The 18,216-nt window shown below is 44.4% G+C and overlaps 1 protein-coding gene across 1 annotated transcript in view; it reads left to right on the top strand.

The window, feature by feature from the left end:
- Positions 1 to 18,216, top strand: part of AFF4 (ALF transcription elongation factor 4) — a 50,589-nt gene extending 32,373 nt beyond the window's left edge. Inside the window, exons 5-22 of the mRNA XM_075275072.1 lie at positions 361 to 405; positions 1,263 to 1,349; positions 1,898 to 1,934; positions 2,053 to 2,101; positions 3,866 to 3,920; positions 4,592 to 4,629; positions 5,774 to 5,936; positions 6,698 to 7,606; positions 10,341 to 10,423; positions 11,229 to 11,451; positions 12,960 to 13,048; positions 13,395 to 13,458; positions 13,620 to 13,756; positions 13,962 to 14,033; positions 14,220 to 14,313; positions 14,535 to 14,578; positions 15,706 to 15,926; positions 16,018 to 18,216. Of these exons, the coding sequence (XP_075131173.1) occupies positions 361 to 405; positions 1,263 to 1,349; positions 1,898 to 1,934; positions 2,053 to 2,101; positions 3,866 to 3,920; positions 4,592 to 4,629; positions 5,774 to 5,936; positions 6,698 to 7,606; positions 10,341 to 10,423; positions 11,229 to 11,451; positions 12,960 to 13,048; positions 13,395 to 13,458; positions 13,620 to 13,756; positions 13,962 to 14,033; positions 14,220 to 14,313; positions 14,535 to 14,578; positions 15,706 to 15,926; positions 16,018 to 16,145 (2,538 nt within the window). The 3' untranslated portion in view covers positions 16,146 to 18,216. The remainder of the gene's footprint in view (positions 1 to 360; positions 406 to 1,262; positions 1,350 to 1,897; positions 1,935 to 2,052; positions 2,102 to 3,865; positions 3,921 to 4,591; positions 4,630 to 5,773; positions 5,937 to 6,697; positions 7,607 to 10,340; positions 10,424 to 11,228; positions 11,452 to 12,959; positions 13,049 to 13,394; positions 13,459 to 13,619; positions 13,757 to 13,961; positions 14,034 to 14,219; positions 14,314 to 14,534; positions 14,579 to 15,705; positions 15,927 to 16,017) is intronic.

Genomic DNA, 18,216 nt, shown 5'->3' with positions numbered 1-18,216 from the left:
GGTAGTTTACAAGTCCCATAAATGTCACCGCGATAATGCAGTTCTCATTTCCCACCGCTCAACGCGTTTCCCTTGCACAAAGCCGTTCAAAGGTTGCAGATCCATCGAACACGTCACTGCCCCATAGTTTCACCTCACGGTGATTCAGCTTGATAGCAGGGCCGTATAGGTAGGGCTTGTTGACTCTACCTGCGGTATATAGAATACAGACTGTAAGTTATTTTGTGCACTCCTGTTCACATACACTCCTACATATAGATGTGTAACATACAGCAGAACCCACTATTGTTTCGGTAATGGGCTAGGAACTTGGATTATTGGCACCGTTTACATCGTTACGTTCTCCCTTTTGTATTTCAGGCCTCCGCATCTGGCGATGTTAGCTGTGTGGATGAAATTCTAAAAGTAAGTGTGTCTTGTGGATTTTTTTCCTTTTTCTATTTTTTTTTATCGATCACACGTAGGAATAGCCTTAAGAAAGACTATTCTTCGCCTAACTTTAGATGTTTTCTCCGCACCACCGTTTGGTAGAAATCCCAGTTTTTGTCTGTATGCAAATGAGTTCTCTCGCAGCACTGGGGGCTGTCCCCAATGCTGCGAGAACTCTCCAGCGCCGCCTCCATCTTCTTCTGGAACGGCCTCCCCCTGCGTCTTTTTCCGGAGCCGGGTTCAATCTTCTAGGCCTCTGGCACCGCGGCCACAAGAAAAATGGCCACTTACACAGTAAGCTGGTGTAAGCGGCCATTTTCTTGTGGACTGGGCATACGCAGTCGGCTCGGCACGAGACATAGAAGATTGAAACCCAGGATGGAAGAAGATGCGTGAAGAGGCCGTTCCTGAAGAAGATGGAGGCGGCGCTGGAGAGTTCTCTCGTAGCATTGGGGACGCCCCCAGTGCTGTGAGAGAACTCATTTGCATACCAAAGAAAATTGGCATTTCTACCGAAAGGCAGCGCGGAGAAGACATCTAAAGGCAGGAGAAGAATAACCTTTCTTAAGACTATTCCTACGTGTTAGGGAGAAAAAAAGGTATCCAAGGATAGGATCCCTTTAAGGAGGTGCAGTCTAATGCCTATTGTCCGCGAGTATCTTAGTGGATTTTTGTGCACTTACTTATGGAGCAATACATCATGCAAGGCAAAAATCTATACCATTATGGTATACAGCTGCCTCATCCGTTACGATCAATTCATTGTTCCATCTCTGAGGTTCTTATTGCTTGGCCTGGCTTGTTCTTCACACTTCTGTGCATTTGTATTGTAGGAGATGACCCACTCATGGCCTCCCCCTCTGACAGCGATTCACACCCCGTGCAAAACTGAGCCTTCCAAATTTCCATTCCCAACCAAGGTTTGTATTTCTATTATGTTTTGTATCTTTGTATTTAAGTAGATAAGGGGGATAAAGAATACGGGGATTGCTGAGTAATATGGGGGAAATGGATGCTTGTGATAAAGCACCTCGGTTGGGGGATGGGCGGGCCTCGGTTGGGGGATGGGCGGGCTTCGGTCGGGGGATGGGCGGGCCTTGATTAGGGGAATGGGCGGGCCTCGCTCGGGGGATGGGCGGGCCTCGGTCAGGGGATGGGCGGGCCACAGTCAGCTGTGTGCCTGTCACATGACCATGAACCGTAAATCACATGACCCTTGACTGATGCTTATCCACTAAAGCAAACCAAGTTCTAGAAAACTGATGAATTGTTACAAAACGTATATTAGAAAAAACTTTTCATCATACAAGCAGTAACATTTGCCAGAACTGTACGACCCCCTGATTTTGTTATATACAGTAGTGAAATCTCTCTCTTCTTGGGTTAGTACAGGAGGTCGCCAAACAATTTATCTTATTTTTTGGCTTATTTATCATTTTATTGATTCATTTTTAACCCTTGTTTTTAGGAATCTCAACAATCCAGCTTTTCCAGCGCTGATCAAAGTAAGTGTCTTCTACCTGCAGTAATACAGTTGTTTGGTGGAGGGGGTGCGAGTTCTCGTGTGCAGGGCTTTGATGTATCCCTCGCTAATACCATGAACATTGTGTTTCTTTGTAACAGAGAGATACAGTTCCTCAACGAAACCATCTAATGGTCATCCACCAAAATGGTAAGCGACAGTCTCACCCCGTGTGCGTCTTTTGTATAGCGATACCTTGTGAAACCCGAGTCGGCAGGAAAAGTAACTGGAATTGTGCAAGTCCTAAATTGCAGGCTATTGTGATAGGGAGTTGTGTGATGTCGGATTATGGAGGAGTATAAATAGCACACGGGGAGTTTTCCTAATGCCACTAAGCTGGCAGCAGCCCGATGTCCTTAAAGTACATTTCATGACCCCTAGTTGTAATTCTCGGATCCTTAATTTATCCCGCAGTAAGTGCTTATTCACACAGCAGGGGTTCGCCGGCCTTCTGCCAGCCTGTTTATTTATATATTTATTTATATTTTATTTTTATATTTATTTATATTTATTTTAACAGACAGCGAATTGCCATATTTAAAATAATGGATCTATTCACACAATTTGTTCCATTAAATAATAGCGCGTCTCATATAACCAGCCCCCTTTTATTTTATTTTTTAAATTATATATATATATATATATATATATATATATATATATATATATATATATATATATTAGAACTCTATAATGAAGTCTATAAGGGAATATGTAAATAGATTATCTTCAGATGTACATTGACCACAAAAAAACGTATTTTTACGGATCCAAGTACACAACCCCGTAGTGTAAATATATGCGTAATAACACCATAGTTACAAGTAAAGCAGCCATATTTGTGCCAGTTACAGCAATAATTGCATTCCCCCCCACTGTGGAAATAAATGACAAAAATTTTAAACTAGACCCCATTGTATGGCAGTGAGTATAGCCTAGACCTCATTGTATGACGGTGAGTTTTGCCTAGACCCCATTGTATGGCAGTGAGTATAGCCTAGACCTCATTGTATGGCGGTGAGTATAGCCTAGACCCCATTGTATGGCGGTGAGTATAGCCTAGACCCCATTGTATGGCGGTGAGTATAGCCTAGACCCCATTGTATGGCGGTGAGTATAGCCTAGACCCCATTGTATGGCGGTGAGTATAGCCTAGACCCCATTGTATGGCGGTGAGTATAGCCTAGACCCCATTGTATGGCGGTGAGTATAGCCTAGACCCCATTGTATGGCGGTGAGTATAGCCTAGACCCCATTGTATGGCGGTGAGTATAGCCTAGACCCCATTGTATGGCGGTGAGTATAGCCTAGACCCCATTGTATGGCGGTGAGTATAGCCTAGACCCCATTGTATGGCGGTGAGTATAGCCTAGACCCCATTGTATGGCGGTGAGTATAGCCTAGACCCCATTGTATGGCGGTGAGTATAGCCTAGACCCCATTGTATGGCGGTGAGTATAGCCTAGACCCCATTGTATGGCGGTGAGTATAGCCTAGACCCCATTGTATGGCGGTGAGTATAGCCTAGACCCCATTGTATGGCGGTGAGTATAGCCTAGACCCCATTGTATGGCGGTGAGTATAGCCTAGACCCCATTGTATGGCGGTGAGTATAGCCTAGACCCCATTGTATGGCGGTGAGTATAGCCTAGACTCCATTGTATGGCAGTAAGTATAGCCTGAAGTGCAACCCACAGTAGAAATCCAAGGCTCAGTCCCAGGGTTATGTCATGGAAATATACAGCGCAGTGTACAAATGATGGATGTTTTATGACGCCGGGTCTAACCACCACGATTCTTTGCTGTTCAATCTGATGGAAACAATACAAATCGTGTGTATTCCATCTTGTAGCTGTTAGTTGAGGTGAAGGTAAATGGGGCTCTTGTTTAGCTGGTCGATCTCTTGTTTTCCAGCATGCTGAAGGAGGACCTGAAGCTGAGCAGCAGTGAGGACAGCGATGGCGATCAGGTAATGTCCAACCTCATAAAAAGACTGATAAATCCTGTTAAAATACATTTGGCTCCCCTGTACCTATTGCTCCCCTTTATGGAATATGCAATTGCTAACACTCCTCAGAATCTGGCGGAGGAGCAGAAGTTGGATCACTCTATATTGGTTAAAGCGTAACTAAAGTTTCAGACAACTAATGATTTTCTGGCAGTATTTGTGTCATTAATCATCTTGTAATCTACTTTATCAACACATTTTGTCCTTTCTGTGAAATCCTGCACCTCCTTATCCCTTCCCTTGAGACTTGTACACACACAAGTGTCAGATGAGAGGTGAGAATCTCCCCTTTGATAGGACTCCAGAATGTGTCCGCGTCTTATGATGCCTGATTGAAGTGACCCCCAACCCTTATTTTCCCTGCATTCGTGCGCCGTGCAGAGTGACAAGCAGGGGACAGAAGCAAGGGAAAGCATTGAATTAAAGCAGGGTTTCACATAAAGGAGACAACATCTGTTACCAGCAATTACAACATTGTTATTATAGCTACAGTAAGCCATGCATGTGCCCATCAGGGGTTAATTCTATTATTTTAGTCCGTTGTTATTCCAAACGCTCCCATATTTCGTTGTGGACGTATTGACCTGGATTGGTTTCGGTTATTTACGAGCTTGTGTATTATTTTTTTTCAGGACTGTGATAAAACTGTCCCGACCAATGCACCAGGGAGGTAAGTGTGCAACGCTTTGGCGGTTTATTATGGGCATTGTGCTTATACTATATTAGGTATTGGTTAGCCATCACGCTTTATGGGTTATGTGTACTCACATAGGTTAGGTTCACATCTGCACCTTAGTCTCCACTATAGACTTCACATGGGAGGAATATGCAAATCTGACTTCCATGATGTAATTAGGAAGTCATTGCCTCAGTCATGCACACCAATAGAGGGCGCTCACTGAGGATGTGCAAGTCTGTCTTCCATGATGTAATTAGGAAGACAGAGCCTCAGTCATGCAGCAGTCAAGCAGCCTCAGTGAGCGCCCTCTATTGGTGTGCATGACTGAGGCACTGTCTTCCTAATTACATCATGGAAGTCACATTTGCATATTCTTCCCATGTTCCTTTGCACAGTGGAGCGCTCATGGCTTAATAAGACTCCACACACCTATATGGTGGCCATGATTGTGTAGTTTGCATTTTTGTTCCAATCTACTGGTTTACATGTTGATCTTTGTACAACATATAGAATCAATGTAGTTGAATAATGTGCTCATAGCTCGTATTGATCCAAAGCTACAGCAAGTCTTTAATCCAGAGCTGTATACGTAATTCTGCTGCTATCTTGTCTCGGTCTCTGCTCGCTCGTACTGTTCATTTTATGGTAATTTGCTTAAAAAGATACTGTATGAGTAATATACACCGGGTAGACGTTGAGAAGGCAGGGGGGGAGGGCGTCTCTGTATAATTTGCCGTGTTATGTAACTGGGTGACAAACCGGTTTTATAAAGTTGCTGCCAGTTTCCGGTTCCTAGTTACAGCAGGATTGCAGGCTGCAGCGATAGCAAAGAGCTAATGAAGTAGTGCGCGGGCTGCCCCGGGGTCCTCCGCTCCGTGCACCTTCATTGTTCCTGGATCAAGCACAATGGCGGGCTTTCCTTAGGGAATGTTTCCGTTCTCCCGAGTGCTAAGATCCATTGTTTGGGGAAAGATGATGTGACATGAAATCATTACCGGGGCATGTCGGGACAATTGCTTGCGTTTCTGCAGTCCTGTTAATAAAAAGAGAAGGGAACGTTTACAAGGTTTGTGCGTTACGTTACCATCGGAGGGAATAGTAACGTTTTAATGACTTTGTTAATCTCCTCCATTAGCAACTCCGAGCCGTCACAGCCTAACAGCGAGGGAGCGGAGAATTCGAGGGATGATTCGAGCAGTCACAGCGGATCAGAGAGCAGCTCCGGATCCGATTCTGAAAGTGAAAGCAGCTCCAGCGATAGCGAGGCCAATGAACCCTCCCGCAGTGCCTCTCCTGAGGTAAAAACCGAATAGCATAGCGTATATAACTCTATACGTGGTCAATATACCAATCAGTCATACGTTGTTTCTCCGTCGGCTTGGGCAAAAAAAAGTCCGACCTTCAGTGGTTTGGCCCAAAGTTGGTGGCTGAGGCCTACCTAAAATTTCTTAATCGGCCCTAGGTCTCCTGAGTTTGTAAACCATTGCGTTACTGAGAGACGCCTCCTTTCTTTTACACCTTTAATGTATTCAAAATTGGGCTTGTTTTTGTTTGCGGAGTTGCGCCTTAAAGATTTGCATTTTTCGAAGGTATATTTTGAATGGATTTAAGGCTAAATGGTGATTTACATAACAAGTCTCTGCCAGGAGGAGACTTATTATTTCATGCGAATCCCATCCCCACTTTGCGGAAAAGATCGCAGCGCGGACACGCTGCGATTTGCAAAGCCGTTGCGGCTTTGCAAATCACAGCATGTCAATTATATCTACGGAAACGCTGGCGGCTTTCCCATAGGTATAATGTTAAGTGAGAGTCTGCAGAGGAAAACTCTGTGAACGTTCTCTTAAAAGCGCTGCGGAAATAACCACAATGCGTTCACGCAGCGGTGGTTCTTGCAGCGCTTTAGTGCTGTGGATACGGCCCGTGGCGCCTTAACCTTAAACTCATCACGGAGAAATATTCTGCCCGAACGTCAAATTTCTCCATGTGGACCGGCCCTAAGGGGCAACATTTTGTGTCTCGCTAATATTGTGACTTTTTTTTTTTTTTTCTTTTTAAGCCCGAACCTCCACCATCAAATAAATGGCAACTGGACAATTGGCTGAATAAAGTCAATCCACATAAAGTGTCTCCGGCTTCTTCTGTGGAAAGTAATATTCCGTCATCACAGGGATACAAAAAGGATGCTCAAGAGCCGGTGACCGTAGCAAACTACACCGAACCAAGCGGAGCCAAGGAGTTGAGTACCACCCCGGTCAGAGAATCTAAGGCCGCCCAGAAAGGCTCAGAGGGGAGTCGTGGCAGACAGAAGTCTCCGGGGCAAAGCGACGGTACATCGCAGAGGAGAAATGTTGGGAAAAAGCAACCAAAAAAACTTGATAAAACAACTGTAGAAGCTCCAAGGCGAGAGCTCAAAATCGAAAGTGTTACCACGGCGGAAATGACCACCAACCTACCCGCTAACCGCCATAAAGCCGCCACAAAAGGATCCCGAAAACCCAGTATAAAGAAAGAGCCCAAATCCTCACCTCGACCCGCCGCCGAGAGAAAAAAGAGCAAGAGCTCCAGTAAACCCTCTCAAAAATCCAAGGAATTTGTAGACACCGATACCTCATCTTCTGACTCTGATGAAATTGAAAGCCTTCCTCCTTCGTCCCAAACCCCCAAATATTCTGAGAGCAATAGGACTCCTCCAGCTAAACCCTCCATCGAGGAGGACGATGCCATTTTTCGGCAACGATTGTTCTCTCCTATGGAAGAGAAAGAGCTTCTTTCCCCCATAAGTGAGCCTGAGGACAGATACCCACTTATTGTTAAAATTGACTTGAGCCTGTTATCACGGATACCGGGGAGGCCTTTTAAAGAGACTGAACCACCGAAGGTCGAAAAACCCGCACCGGAGAAACATCCGAAAGAAACACAAAAACAGACGGAAAAACCTCCCGGCAAAGGGAAGCGGAAACATAAGGTTGGTCTTCAGCAGACGTGTATTATTCGGTTACATTGTGTTTGTACCTTTGGTAGTTTTCAGAGGCAAGTATTGGGGGGAGGGGGAGAATTAGCCTGTAGTATTAAACAGAAGCACCAAGGGCTATGACCTATACAGTGTTACGGTGTGACCTATACCATCTTTCCTATATTGTTATAGGAATTCACTGCAGGTCACAGCTGAAGCCTCTGTTGTCCTTAGCAGTGGCACCACAATACATGCTGCGGTTATAATACCACTCGCCTCTGCCCGCAACTTCGTCTGCGTGTTGTTGGCATCGGTGATCCGCCTATATTCAGCAAATTGCTGCTGACAATGGTTCGCCTGCTCCAGCAGTTCTCAAGCTGTCCTGCTGCTGAAATTGTTCCTCACGCTGTGCCTGTGATTGTTACGGCATCTCAGCAGCTCGCTGGGACGCCATTATAATGTGTGTTGTTGGCGTTGATGATCTGCCTGCTCCGGTGTTTTGGGAGCTGTCAAGCTGTCCTGTTGCTGAACGTGTTCCTCGCGCTGTGCCCGTGATTGTTCCGGCAGCTTGCTGGAACAATCAACAATATATAATAAGCGTGTTGTTGGAGCTCAGGGGCATCATCAGCAAAGCTTGAGGAGAACTCTGTGACTTCTGGCTTCCTTCATAGCTCTCGTTGTTTTAGAATTTTGCAACAAATTAGATTTTCTTTTTCCCCGGCATGTTAAAATTGGCAAACTGCCAATTTGGATTAGAGGTGTTTTCCTATCCCGTGTGTCATCACTGCCTGGAGCAGATCAGATAATATGCAAATGCTTGTACACAATGTACTCAGGGTTAGCTTAGTATTTACATAGAGAGATAACATACCTGGGACCTGAGATAAACTGCTGTAGATGCTGTTTAGTATAGAATGTGAACATAAATTCATAACCGTTTACTGGGATAAAAAGTAACCTATGTGTTAATCCAGGTTACAATCTATATATGTGCCAAATTTCATCCAAATCCGTTCAGCCGTTTTTCCGTGGTCGAGGAACAAACATCCAAACTTTCCCATTACTAATATTAGTAGGATGGCTGCCGGCCGCTGTAGTATTACGCTATTCCCTGTTTTGTGATCCAGGTTCCTCTGCAGCCGAGTAGAGGACAATAATGGGGATGTTTTCCACTATGGCTGACTTCATACCATCTAGTTATTACTGTTCTCCTCTTCGTCTTCGTTACATCTATTAGTGCTATTATTCAGCCATTTACAGATCAGGGCCTCTGGCACCGAATAGACCTATCCTTGTATTAGTAAGTTACAATCCTTGTATTGTGTTAGCAGTGACGCAGTACGCCACCATATTGGCGACTTACCATCACTTTCTAAGAAGCCCATTTGGCCGCGCTTCGTGTTGCCCCTTTGTATCTGGACAGTACCTGCGCCATATATCTGTGCATTGGCTGGTATTGCACCTCACAGCCCAAGGGGAGGTCTAGAGCTTCTTCTGGGTGTATGCAGACCTGTTTTTCCTTGGCACAAACCCTTGAGACATTACTGCCAGTTCTTGCTGCTGACTTACTAATGTGTCTACAGCTCTCCCGAGTCTTCAGTCATCAGAGAGGACTCCGATACGGAGACATATACTGATACTGAAACAACGGGACAGGATTATAAATGGTTAACAGGCACGGACAGCATGCGGATAGTATCCACGGGGCAGTAGACTGCACATGGACGTGCGTGTATCTATTAAAGGAGTTGACTTTTTGTATCAGCTTTCTAGATCCCTACTTGCCCTTTCATTCTTTATTTCCAGCGGGTACAAGTCAGTCCGTAGCCATATAAAGGATGCACGGCTTGTTACAGTCTCTGCACTGCAATCTGATTTTTGTAATGAGCCGTGCACCCGGGTGTTCATCACATGACCGTGGACTGATCTTTATCTTAACAGAAGTAACAGAATGAATGACAGCAAACCGAGATCTAGAAAACCGTGAGGAATTGCTGCAGGAAGTATCAATTCCTCATTATACCAAAAATAACCTTACCCTGCTGACTCCGGACAATTTTTTGTAAAAGTTGTTCCTTAGGTTACGCTGAGTGTCCCGGCACACAAGGGTCAGATGACTTGATGATATTTTTCAGCAGTAGGTTGTTTTTTTTTTCGTTTTTTTCCTCCAGAGCGATATGAAACTACATTACTGTATTATCTACATGTGATTTGTAGCTGCTAGTGTGTTACAGACCTAAAACCAAACACCCTAAATAGACCCTAATACCCCCCCCCCCCCGCCCTAGTCGTCTGTGCATAGGGCAAAGGTCACGTGTCAGAATATCTGACACGTTGAATCTACCATGGTAACCCCAGAGCAAACTTAATATTTACATCACTACGTCTGTTAGGAAATCCGGAGTGGGACATTACACAACGTCAGTGCACGAGTACAGACTCCTCTTATTTCATGGGCTTGGGATAGCTGTGATAGACTTTTCATAATTCTTAAGATTTTTTGTTTTCTTTGTTACTGTACTTACTACTTTGCTACTGTACATTTCTAATTTCTATTACAAAGATCTCACAATTGTATTTGGTTTCATCTCTGAATTCCTTGAATGAGGTTTGCATACTTAATACCGGCTGCAGAGTTTTCTATTTTTTCCGTGTCCATTACAATACGGTGATCCAGGTTTGTCAGTAGGCATGGCGACTCTTTTATCCGTACATTTACTATATTCTGACTTATACGTTTTTTCAGAATGACGAAGAGGTCCGGGGTAATGAGAGCAAGAAACAGAAACTGGAGGAGAAGTCATCAAACCACAAGACGTCCAGCAGAGAGTGAGTTAATGATCGGCGCTGATGCTTGCTTTGGTATTTGTCTTAAAGGAATCCGATCACTGAGACATGATTTTTTTTCTAAGTAACATGTCGGAATAGCCTTAAGAAAGGCTATTCGTTTCCTACCTTTCGTTGTCTTCTCTGCGTCGCCGTTCGCCTACAATCCCGATTCTTGTCGGTATGTAAATTAGCTCTCTCGCAGATTTTCATCCTCTTCTTCCGGCGGCGTCTTACTTCTAGACCTTGGGCAGAGCATACTGCGCATGCCCACAGGCCATGAGAAAATGGCCGCTTTCAATTCTGTGCAGTCTGCTCTGCCCAAGGCCGGAGACCTTAGAAGTTACAAGCCACTGCCGGAAGAAGAGGCTGAGGATGACCCTGCTGAAGAAGACGAGTCGGTGCTGGAGAGTTCTCTCGCAGCATTGGGGACGCCCCCAGTGCTGTCTGAATGCTGGGGCCCACCCCCAGTGCTGTGAGAGAGCTCTTTAGCATACCGACAAGAATCAGGATTGTAGGCGAACGGCGGTGTGGAGAAGACGATGAAAGGTAGGAGATGAATAGCCTTTCTTAAGGCTATTCCGACGTGGTACTTAGAAAAAAATCATGTCTGAGTGATAGGTTCCCTTTAAAGCTGTGGCTAAACGTTGCAGAATTTGCTTTAGAAGTGTCTGCTTTATAGTCGACTTTTCTACAACATTTAGCCTTCACTTCAAGGAGTCTTCTGAAACTCGATGCATAATCTCTCCTTTAGCATAGGATATCAGACTGGTTGAGAGTTAATTTATTTATTTATTTGTATGTTCAGGTCCTCTAAGCAGAATTCAGTTAAAGAAAAAGATCCCCTTCCCTCTCCTGCGCCTCCCGCACTACAGAAGGAGTCAAAGACCGAGCGGAAGAGAACGGTTAGTCAGTCGTCATCCCTGAAATCGGGCAGCAGTGGCAGCACTAAAGAGGGCAGCACCAAAAGTAACTCTGCCAAGCAAAGAAAGACGGAAGGGAAGTCCTCCAACACTACAAAGGAGCCCAAGGTAACTAGGAAAGACTCCGCTCAGTCCTCCTGTGTTATTATCATCCTATTTGGTGACCAGAAACATTTCTATCTTTGTTTTGGCCCCAACAAACCATATACCATTTGGAATTTATTTGGCTACAGCTTATTGGTTCTGCATTACATTTTACCAGCCGTTCCGTTACAGCTTTATAATGTGTTAAAGGACTGTAACATTAGTCCTGGAAACTGTCGTCATAGATCTCATCTCAGGACCTGTTCACATCTGTGTCATGGTTTCTGTTGTGAGTAACAACCATGATGGAGTCCTTGCTCTATCACCAAGGTGTCCTCTGATGGATTAGAGCAACAGACATTCTTCCATGGTATGACAATTGTCTTAAAGGGATCCTATCATTGGATACTGTTTTTTTTTTTTTTTTTTTTTTTTTTTTTTTTTTTTTTTCTGACTAACACGTAGGAATAGCCTTAAGAAAGGCTATTCTTCTCCTACCTTTAGATGTCTTCTCCGCGCCGCCATTTGGTTGAAATCCCGGTTTTCTTCAGTATGCAAATGAGTTCTCTCGCAGCACTGGGGGCGGTCCTCAGCGCTCAAACAACACTGGGGGCGTCCCCAATGCTGCCAGAGAACTTTCCAATGCTGCCTCCATCTTCTACTTCTTGAACGCCCTCTCCCTGCGTCGTCTTCCGTCCTGAGTTTCAATCTTCTAGGCCTTTTGCAGAGCCGACTGCACATGCCCACGGCCACAAGAAAATGGCCGCATACACAGTAAACTGTGTAAGTGGCCATTTTCTTGTAGCCATGGGCATGTGCATTCAGCTCTGCCCGAGGCCTAGAACATTGAAACCCAGGATGGAAGAAGACAAAGGGAGAGGGCGTTCAAGAAGAAGATGGAGGCAGCATTGGAGAGTTCTCTCGCTTCATTGGGGACACCCCAAATGCTGTTTGAGCGCTGAGGACCGCCCCCAGTGCTGCAGGAGAACTCATCTGCATACTGAAGAAAACTGGGAATATCTACCGAATGGCGGCGTAGAGAAGACACCTAAAGGTAGGAGAAGAATAGCCTTTCTTAAGGCTATTCCTACGTGTTAGTCAGAAAAAAATTAGTTTTAATGGTAGGATCCCTTTAAGACTCTTATGGGTAGTTATAAGAAATATGCCCTTATTACCTTTGATGCTGCACCTGTGCTGGCCAATTGCCCATACCAACTGGAAAAAAAAAATGTTCGGTTTCTTTTTGAAGGGGTTTTTCCACCTCATCTACTTATATTAGCAACTAACTTGGTGGATAAGTTTCTGGTCGGTGATGCTTTGACCTCTGGAACTGTGACAGTCCCCAGCAGTTAATGGAATGTGAACGCGCACCTTTCCCACAAATCCCCCTGGGTTCTTGGGATTACATGATGTTCCCTGCAGTTGGACGGATCTGTAACTTAAGTTGCTGAGGTGGAAAACCCCTTTAAGCACCTTCTTGGATAGAAAGCCGTGTATCCTGTAATAATTCTGGAAAACGTTGTTCTTTCTAGGAGAAAACTTCCAACAATATCGCTGCTGTTGCCTTTATACCACCCATTGACAACAAATCCCGAAGAGCAAAGCTGACGTTTGAGGACAGGTAATACAGAAGTTCTGTTTTTTTTGTTTTAGGTAGATAGAGGTCAGAATATCACTCATCAGAGAATCTGATACCCCTGCTTATGTGGAGAAGGAACATGCTGCTTACTAAGGATCTTACTAAGCACTTGGACCCCTTCCATTAATAAGTGATGGTGTATTTTAGCATTTTGCTATCACTTGCTATTGTGGAAAATCCCTTTCGGTCGCCACTTCACTTCTTAGAATATACTGCGCTTTGTATCGGAGACCTTGTCTTCATCCTCTGTACGTTATCAGATGTCATTCATTCCTCGCTTGTTTTGCTGGATTGCGTTACTTACACGTTTTTTTTTCTCCCCTCCCAGGAATCATTCGGCTGACCATTATCTGCAAGAAGCCAAGAAGCTGAAGCACAATGCGGATGCCCTGGTAAATGTCTATTGTATTCCTGCCACGTGCTGTATATGTAGAAAAGCGCCAAATCTAAAACTACTGCAGTTCTGAGTAGGCAGAGGGTAGCCGCCATTATTGTATAGCTCTGTGTCTACCTATATATACAGGACACTGACCGAATTCTTCTATCCCTATAGTCTGACAGGTTTGAGAAAGCCGTATACTACCTGGACGCCGTGGTCTCCTTCATCGAGTGCGGGAACGCGTTGGAGAAAAGCGTGCAAGAGTCCAAATCCCCCTTCCCTATGTACTCGGAGACTGTGGAGCTGATTAAGTATGTATAGGGGTTCTTCATTCATTATATCTGTATTCATAGCCATAATGTGAAGACACGGGCAGCCCCTATTGTTGGGGTTATGGGTGGGGGCCTAGAGTCTAACGCCTGCCTCATTTTAGATAAATGTAGCCCAAAACTTCGGATTAACCTTGTGTATGTCAAAGTTGTATCAATGATCTGACGGATCTTCATTACTTCTTAGGTATACTATGAAACTGAAAAGCTCTTCAGCACCCGACGCCACAGCCGCAGATAAAAGACTCAGAGTTCTCTGGTAGGTACCCAGTCTAATGTATTTCTGTAAGGAGACGTCGTCCTTATACACACTCCTAAGAATATCAGTCTCTCCAGTCACTGTGCCCCGAGAATCTGTGTATAGCTAAGACATATACTCATGTATGAAGGTATACATTAGATGTGATAAAGAACAACCTTATATACTTGTATTGTGTCTTTGTAGTCTCCGATGTCAGTCCCTCCTCTACTTGAGATTGTTTAAACTGAAGAAAGAAAGTGCCCTAAAGTATTCCAAAACCCTAACCGAGCACCTAAAGGTAAGTGCGACCATCTTCTGGCCGTCCTTGTTCTCCGTGTAGGTATCGTACAGACCGCTTGTGTCTTTGTAGCTGCCTCATGTAGTAATGGCGGTGAGGCCTTGTACAGGTCACAGCGCGGACTGGTCTACTAACCTGGAATATTGTACGTTATAAAGAGAATCTCAGCGTTGTACACTGAATAATTCCTTACACTTGTTTTTTTGTTTTTTTAAATACAGAATTCTTATAATAATTCACAAGCTCCATCGCCGGGTATGGGAAGGTAAGAAAATTCTCCTTTCATTTCCGACTATAAGCATGTAGATTTGGCTGGGGATATCGCCCCGTGCCTGAAGTGACATGGTGAAAAACTGATGATTTTCATCCTGAGTCACTAGAGATGGGCTGTGGCGTATCTTCTATGCTTTGGGGTGTTATAAATATCCTTAGTCATTTACTTTTACTTTTTGGTAGAGTTGGAAGGGACCTCAAGGGCCATCGGGTCCAACCCCCTGCGAGTGCAGGTTTTCCTAAATCATCCCAGCTATATGTTTATCCAGATTCCGCTTGAAGATTTCCATTGATGGAGCGCCCACCATAGTCATTGATCTTTATGTGTAATATAGTGCAGTGCGTTATTTCTTAGGCCTGGTCCACATCTGCGTTCGGAGTCCGCATGGAAACCCCCCGAACAGAATACTGAACACATTGACAAGCGGTGAGCTTTTGAAAGCACACGGACCCCATGGACTATAATGGGGTCCGTGTGTTTTCCGTGCAGTGTCCGCATGGAACATACAGAGAGAAAAGTACTTCATGAACTATTTTCCTCTCCACATAACTCTTGCGTACACCGCATGGAAAACACACGGACCCCATTATAGTCTATGGGGTCTGTGTGCTTTCATTGCTCACCACTTGTCAATGCGGAAACCACTCCAAACGGTATACCAAACTCAGATGTGAACTGGGCCTAAGATGTAATAAGACATATTTATGCCTCAAGATTGTGTTGTCTTGGGCTTCATGCACCCTACCAAGTCTGCAGCCTGAGGGTGTTCCAATGCTCCGTGTCTTTCTGATCTTCCTAGAACCTGCTCTATATATATTGAATGGTTTGGGGCTGCAGTCGCCGTTCACACGGGGAGTGGATTGGCGGATTTTGGTCCTCAGAGTGACACGGAGTAGGCTCAAATGAATGGGCTTAGTCCGGAGGGAGGTGTCGCGAGGCAGACACTGCGGGAGTCCACCTGAAGAATGGGCAGCTCGCTTCTTTTTTTCGTGAGCGGCACGTTGCCGCTTACGGAAAAAAATAAGTTAGTGATCTACATAGACCTCTATTGGTCAGAGGCGGATTATGACGTGGCCTTATTCTCAGACTGATCCTCTTTGTCTTCTCCTTTCTTACAGTAAATCTGTCAGCATGCCTTCTCCAGTGTCTCCAAAGCTGTCCCCTGGCAGTTCCAACAACTATACCTCCAGTGTTTCTAGCTCCTCGGGTGGGACTTCATCAGTGACTATTCCGCAGAGGATTCACCAAATGGCTGCCAGCTACGTCCAGGTCACATCCAATTTTCTATACGCCACTGAAATTTGGGACCAAGCTGAACAGCTCTGTAAAGAGCAAAGCGGTACGTTGCGATTTTTTTCCCCAGGGTTATCGGCCGAACCGCGGTCTTGTGGTAAACGCTCCGTTTCTGAAATCTCGCATTTCTTTTTCAGAGTTTTTTACAGAACTGGATAAAGTCATGGGCCCCTTGATCTTCAACTCGAGCACTATGACAGAACTGGTACGCTATACCCGTCAGGGCCTGCATTGGTTGCGCTTAGACGCCGGCTTGAAACATTGAAGAACCCCGGAGTATTTTTTTTTTTTTCTTGCTGCCTCTAAGTTTTTTCTTATTTTTTTTTTTCCACAACACTGTGTCCCGTTTCGAAAGGAAGACTGCCATAACCTACCGTCTTGTCTGGCTGGCACTGAGGACAAATCAGCTCTGCACAACTTATTTTTTTGGTTTTCAGCCATATCCATTTAACGCTTTCCTGACCGTCTTGCGAGGAGACGCTGCTTTTTTTTTTATTTAAGAAAAGGAAAACTTATTTAAAAGAAATTTTCATAGCATTATGAATGTTTTTTTGTTTTTTTTTCCATCATCCTACAGAGGAATCTTTTATTCCTGATATCATGCACGACGACTTTTTAAAAAAACTATTTATTTTATAAAGCTTATCGCATTATGTCGGAACTACGGGGGAAGATACATCCCTTCCCTTGTCTATGGTCAAACCTTTGTCCGTGTCTGGGGGGGGGGGGGTCCATGGATCCTCCCCGCCTGTAGTTAGTAGTACGTTCCATAGACCACACATCTATGTTTTCTGGGTCGGACGGAGTAAGTGTTTGACACCATAAATCCTGTCTTTCGGAAGTGAAAGGGGGTTGTGCAGATTTTAATATATCAAATTAGCCTTCCAAGTACTTTATATGATGAAACATATGCATTTCTCTTTTTTTTTAATGGTTTGTGGGCTTTGTTCCTTTGTCCTGTCTTACCGTGTTAGAGAAGGGTAGCTATAGGTACTTTAGAGACATGGCAGACAACAGCTGCGAAAGGATCGTGTTATGTAAGATACAAACCAGAACCGAGCGCGCACATCACATATAAAAGCTCATATACGCAAGAGAAAAAAAAAAAAATCTAGAGACTATATATATAAATATATGAAATTATAGAAGTATTATGGACTGGGTGAAGGACTGTTCGGAGACACTTAGACCACAGGAGAGATTAAAGAAAAACACTATTTTACAATCAGTAGGTTACATAGCTTGGATACAATCTTCAGATTGGGTAAAACAGGGTATGATTTTATTTTCCATGATATATCAATGATAACATTAAAGGGATTTTATCATTAAAATCACACCATAGGAGTAGCCTTAAGAAAGGCTATTCTTCTCCTACCTTTAGATGACTTCTCTGCGCCGCCGTTCGGTAGAAATCCCGTTTTTCTTTGGTATGTGAGTTCTCTTGCAGCACTGGGGGCGGTCCCCAATGCTGCGAGAGAACTCTCCAGCGCTGCCTCTATCTTCTTCAGGAACGGCCTTTCCCTGCGTTTTCTTCCATCTTGGGTTTCAATCTTCTAGGCCTCGATCAGAGCAGACCATGCATGTTCGGACCACAAGAAAAATGGCTGCTTACATAGTAAACTGTGCAAGCGGCCATTTTCTTGTGGCCTGTGGGCATGCGCATGGCAGAGCCGAAGTTTGAACCCAGTTCCGGAAGAGGACGTTCAGAGAGCCAGTTCCTGAAGAAGATGAAGGCGGCACTGGAAATTTCTCTCGCTGCATTGGGAACACCCCCAGTGCTGTTTGAGTGCTGGGGCCCGCCCCCAGTGCTATGAGAGAACTCTTTTCCATACCGATGAAAACCCAGGATTTCTACCCAACGGCGGCGCGGAGAAGACATCTAAAGGTAGGAGAATAGCCTTTTTTAAGGCTATTCCTACATGTGGTCGAGAAAAAAAATGTGATTTTAACGACAGAATCCCTTTAACCACGACCGGCCTATAGTATTGATTATTGTATTTCCCAGTATTGTTCTTTGCAGAGTTGTAGGTTCTTACAACGTGGAGATTGTACAGAAGCGTAGCTGGTTTTCAGCCCATGGCAGGGATATACTTTGGTGTTACGTGAAGCAAGGCTTCTCTGTATTCAGCCCATAAAATGGGATTCTCACGGGGGTCTGCAAGTCCTTCTTGGTGAAAAATAAAAATGTAGCTACAAATTTTATTAACCCCCCCCAGTGCCAAGGAAAATTTTAAGGTCTTTTCTAAATTGAAAGGTTTTTAAATGTCTAAATTATGTATTATTATTATTAATTATTATTATTATATAAATCTCAATGTGTACGGAAGGGAAAC

Source organism: Leptodactylus fuscus, chromosome 5 (genome assembly GCF_031893055.1).
Source record: "Leptodactylus fuscus isolate aLepFus1 chromosome 5, aLepFus1.hap2, whole genome shotgun sequence".
NCBI classification, from domain to species: domain Eukaryota; kingdom Metazoa; phylum Chordata; class Amphibia; order Anura; family Leptodactylidae; genus Leptodactylus; species Leptodactylus fuscus.
The sequence above is the reverse complement of the archived record's forward strand: the minus strand, read 5'-3'. Positions and strand labels throughout refer to the sequence as shown.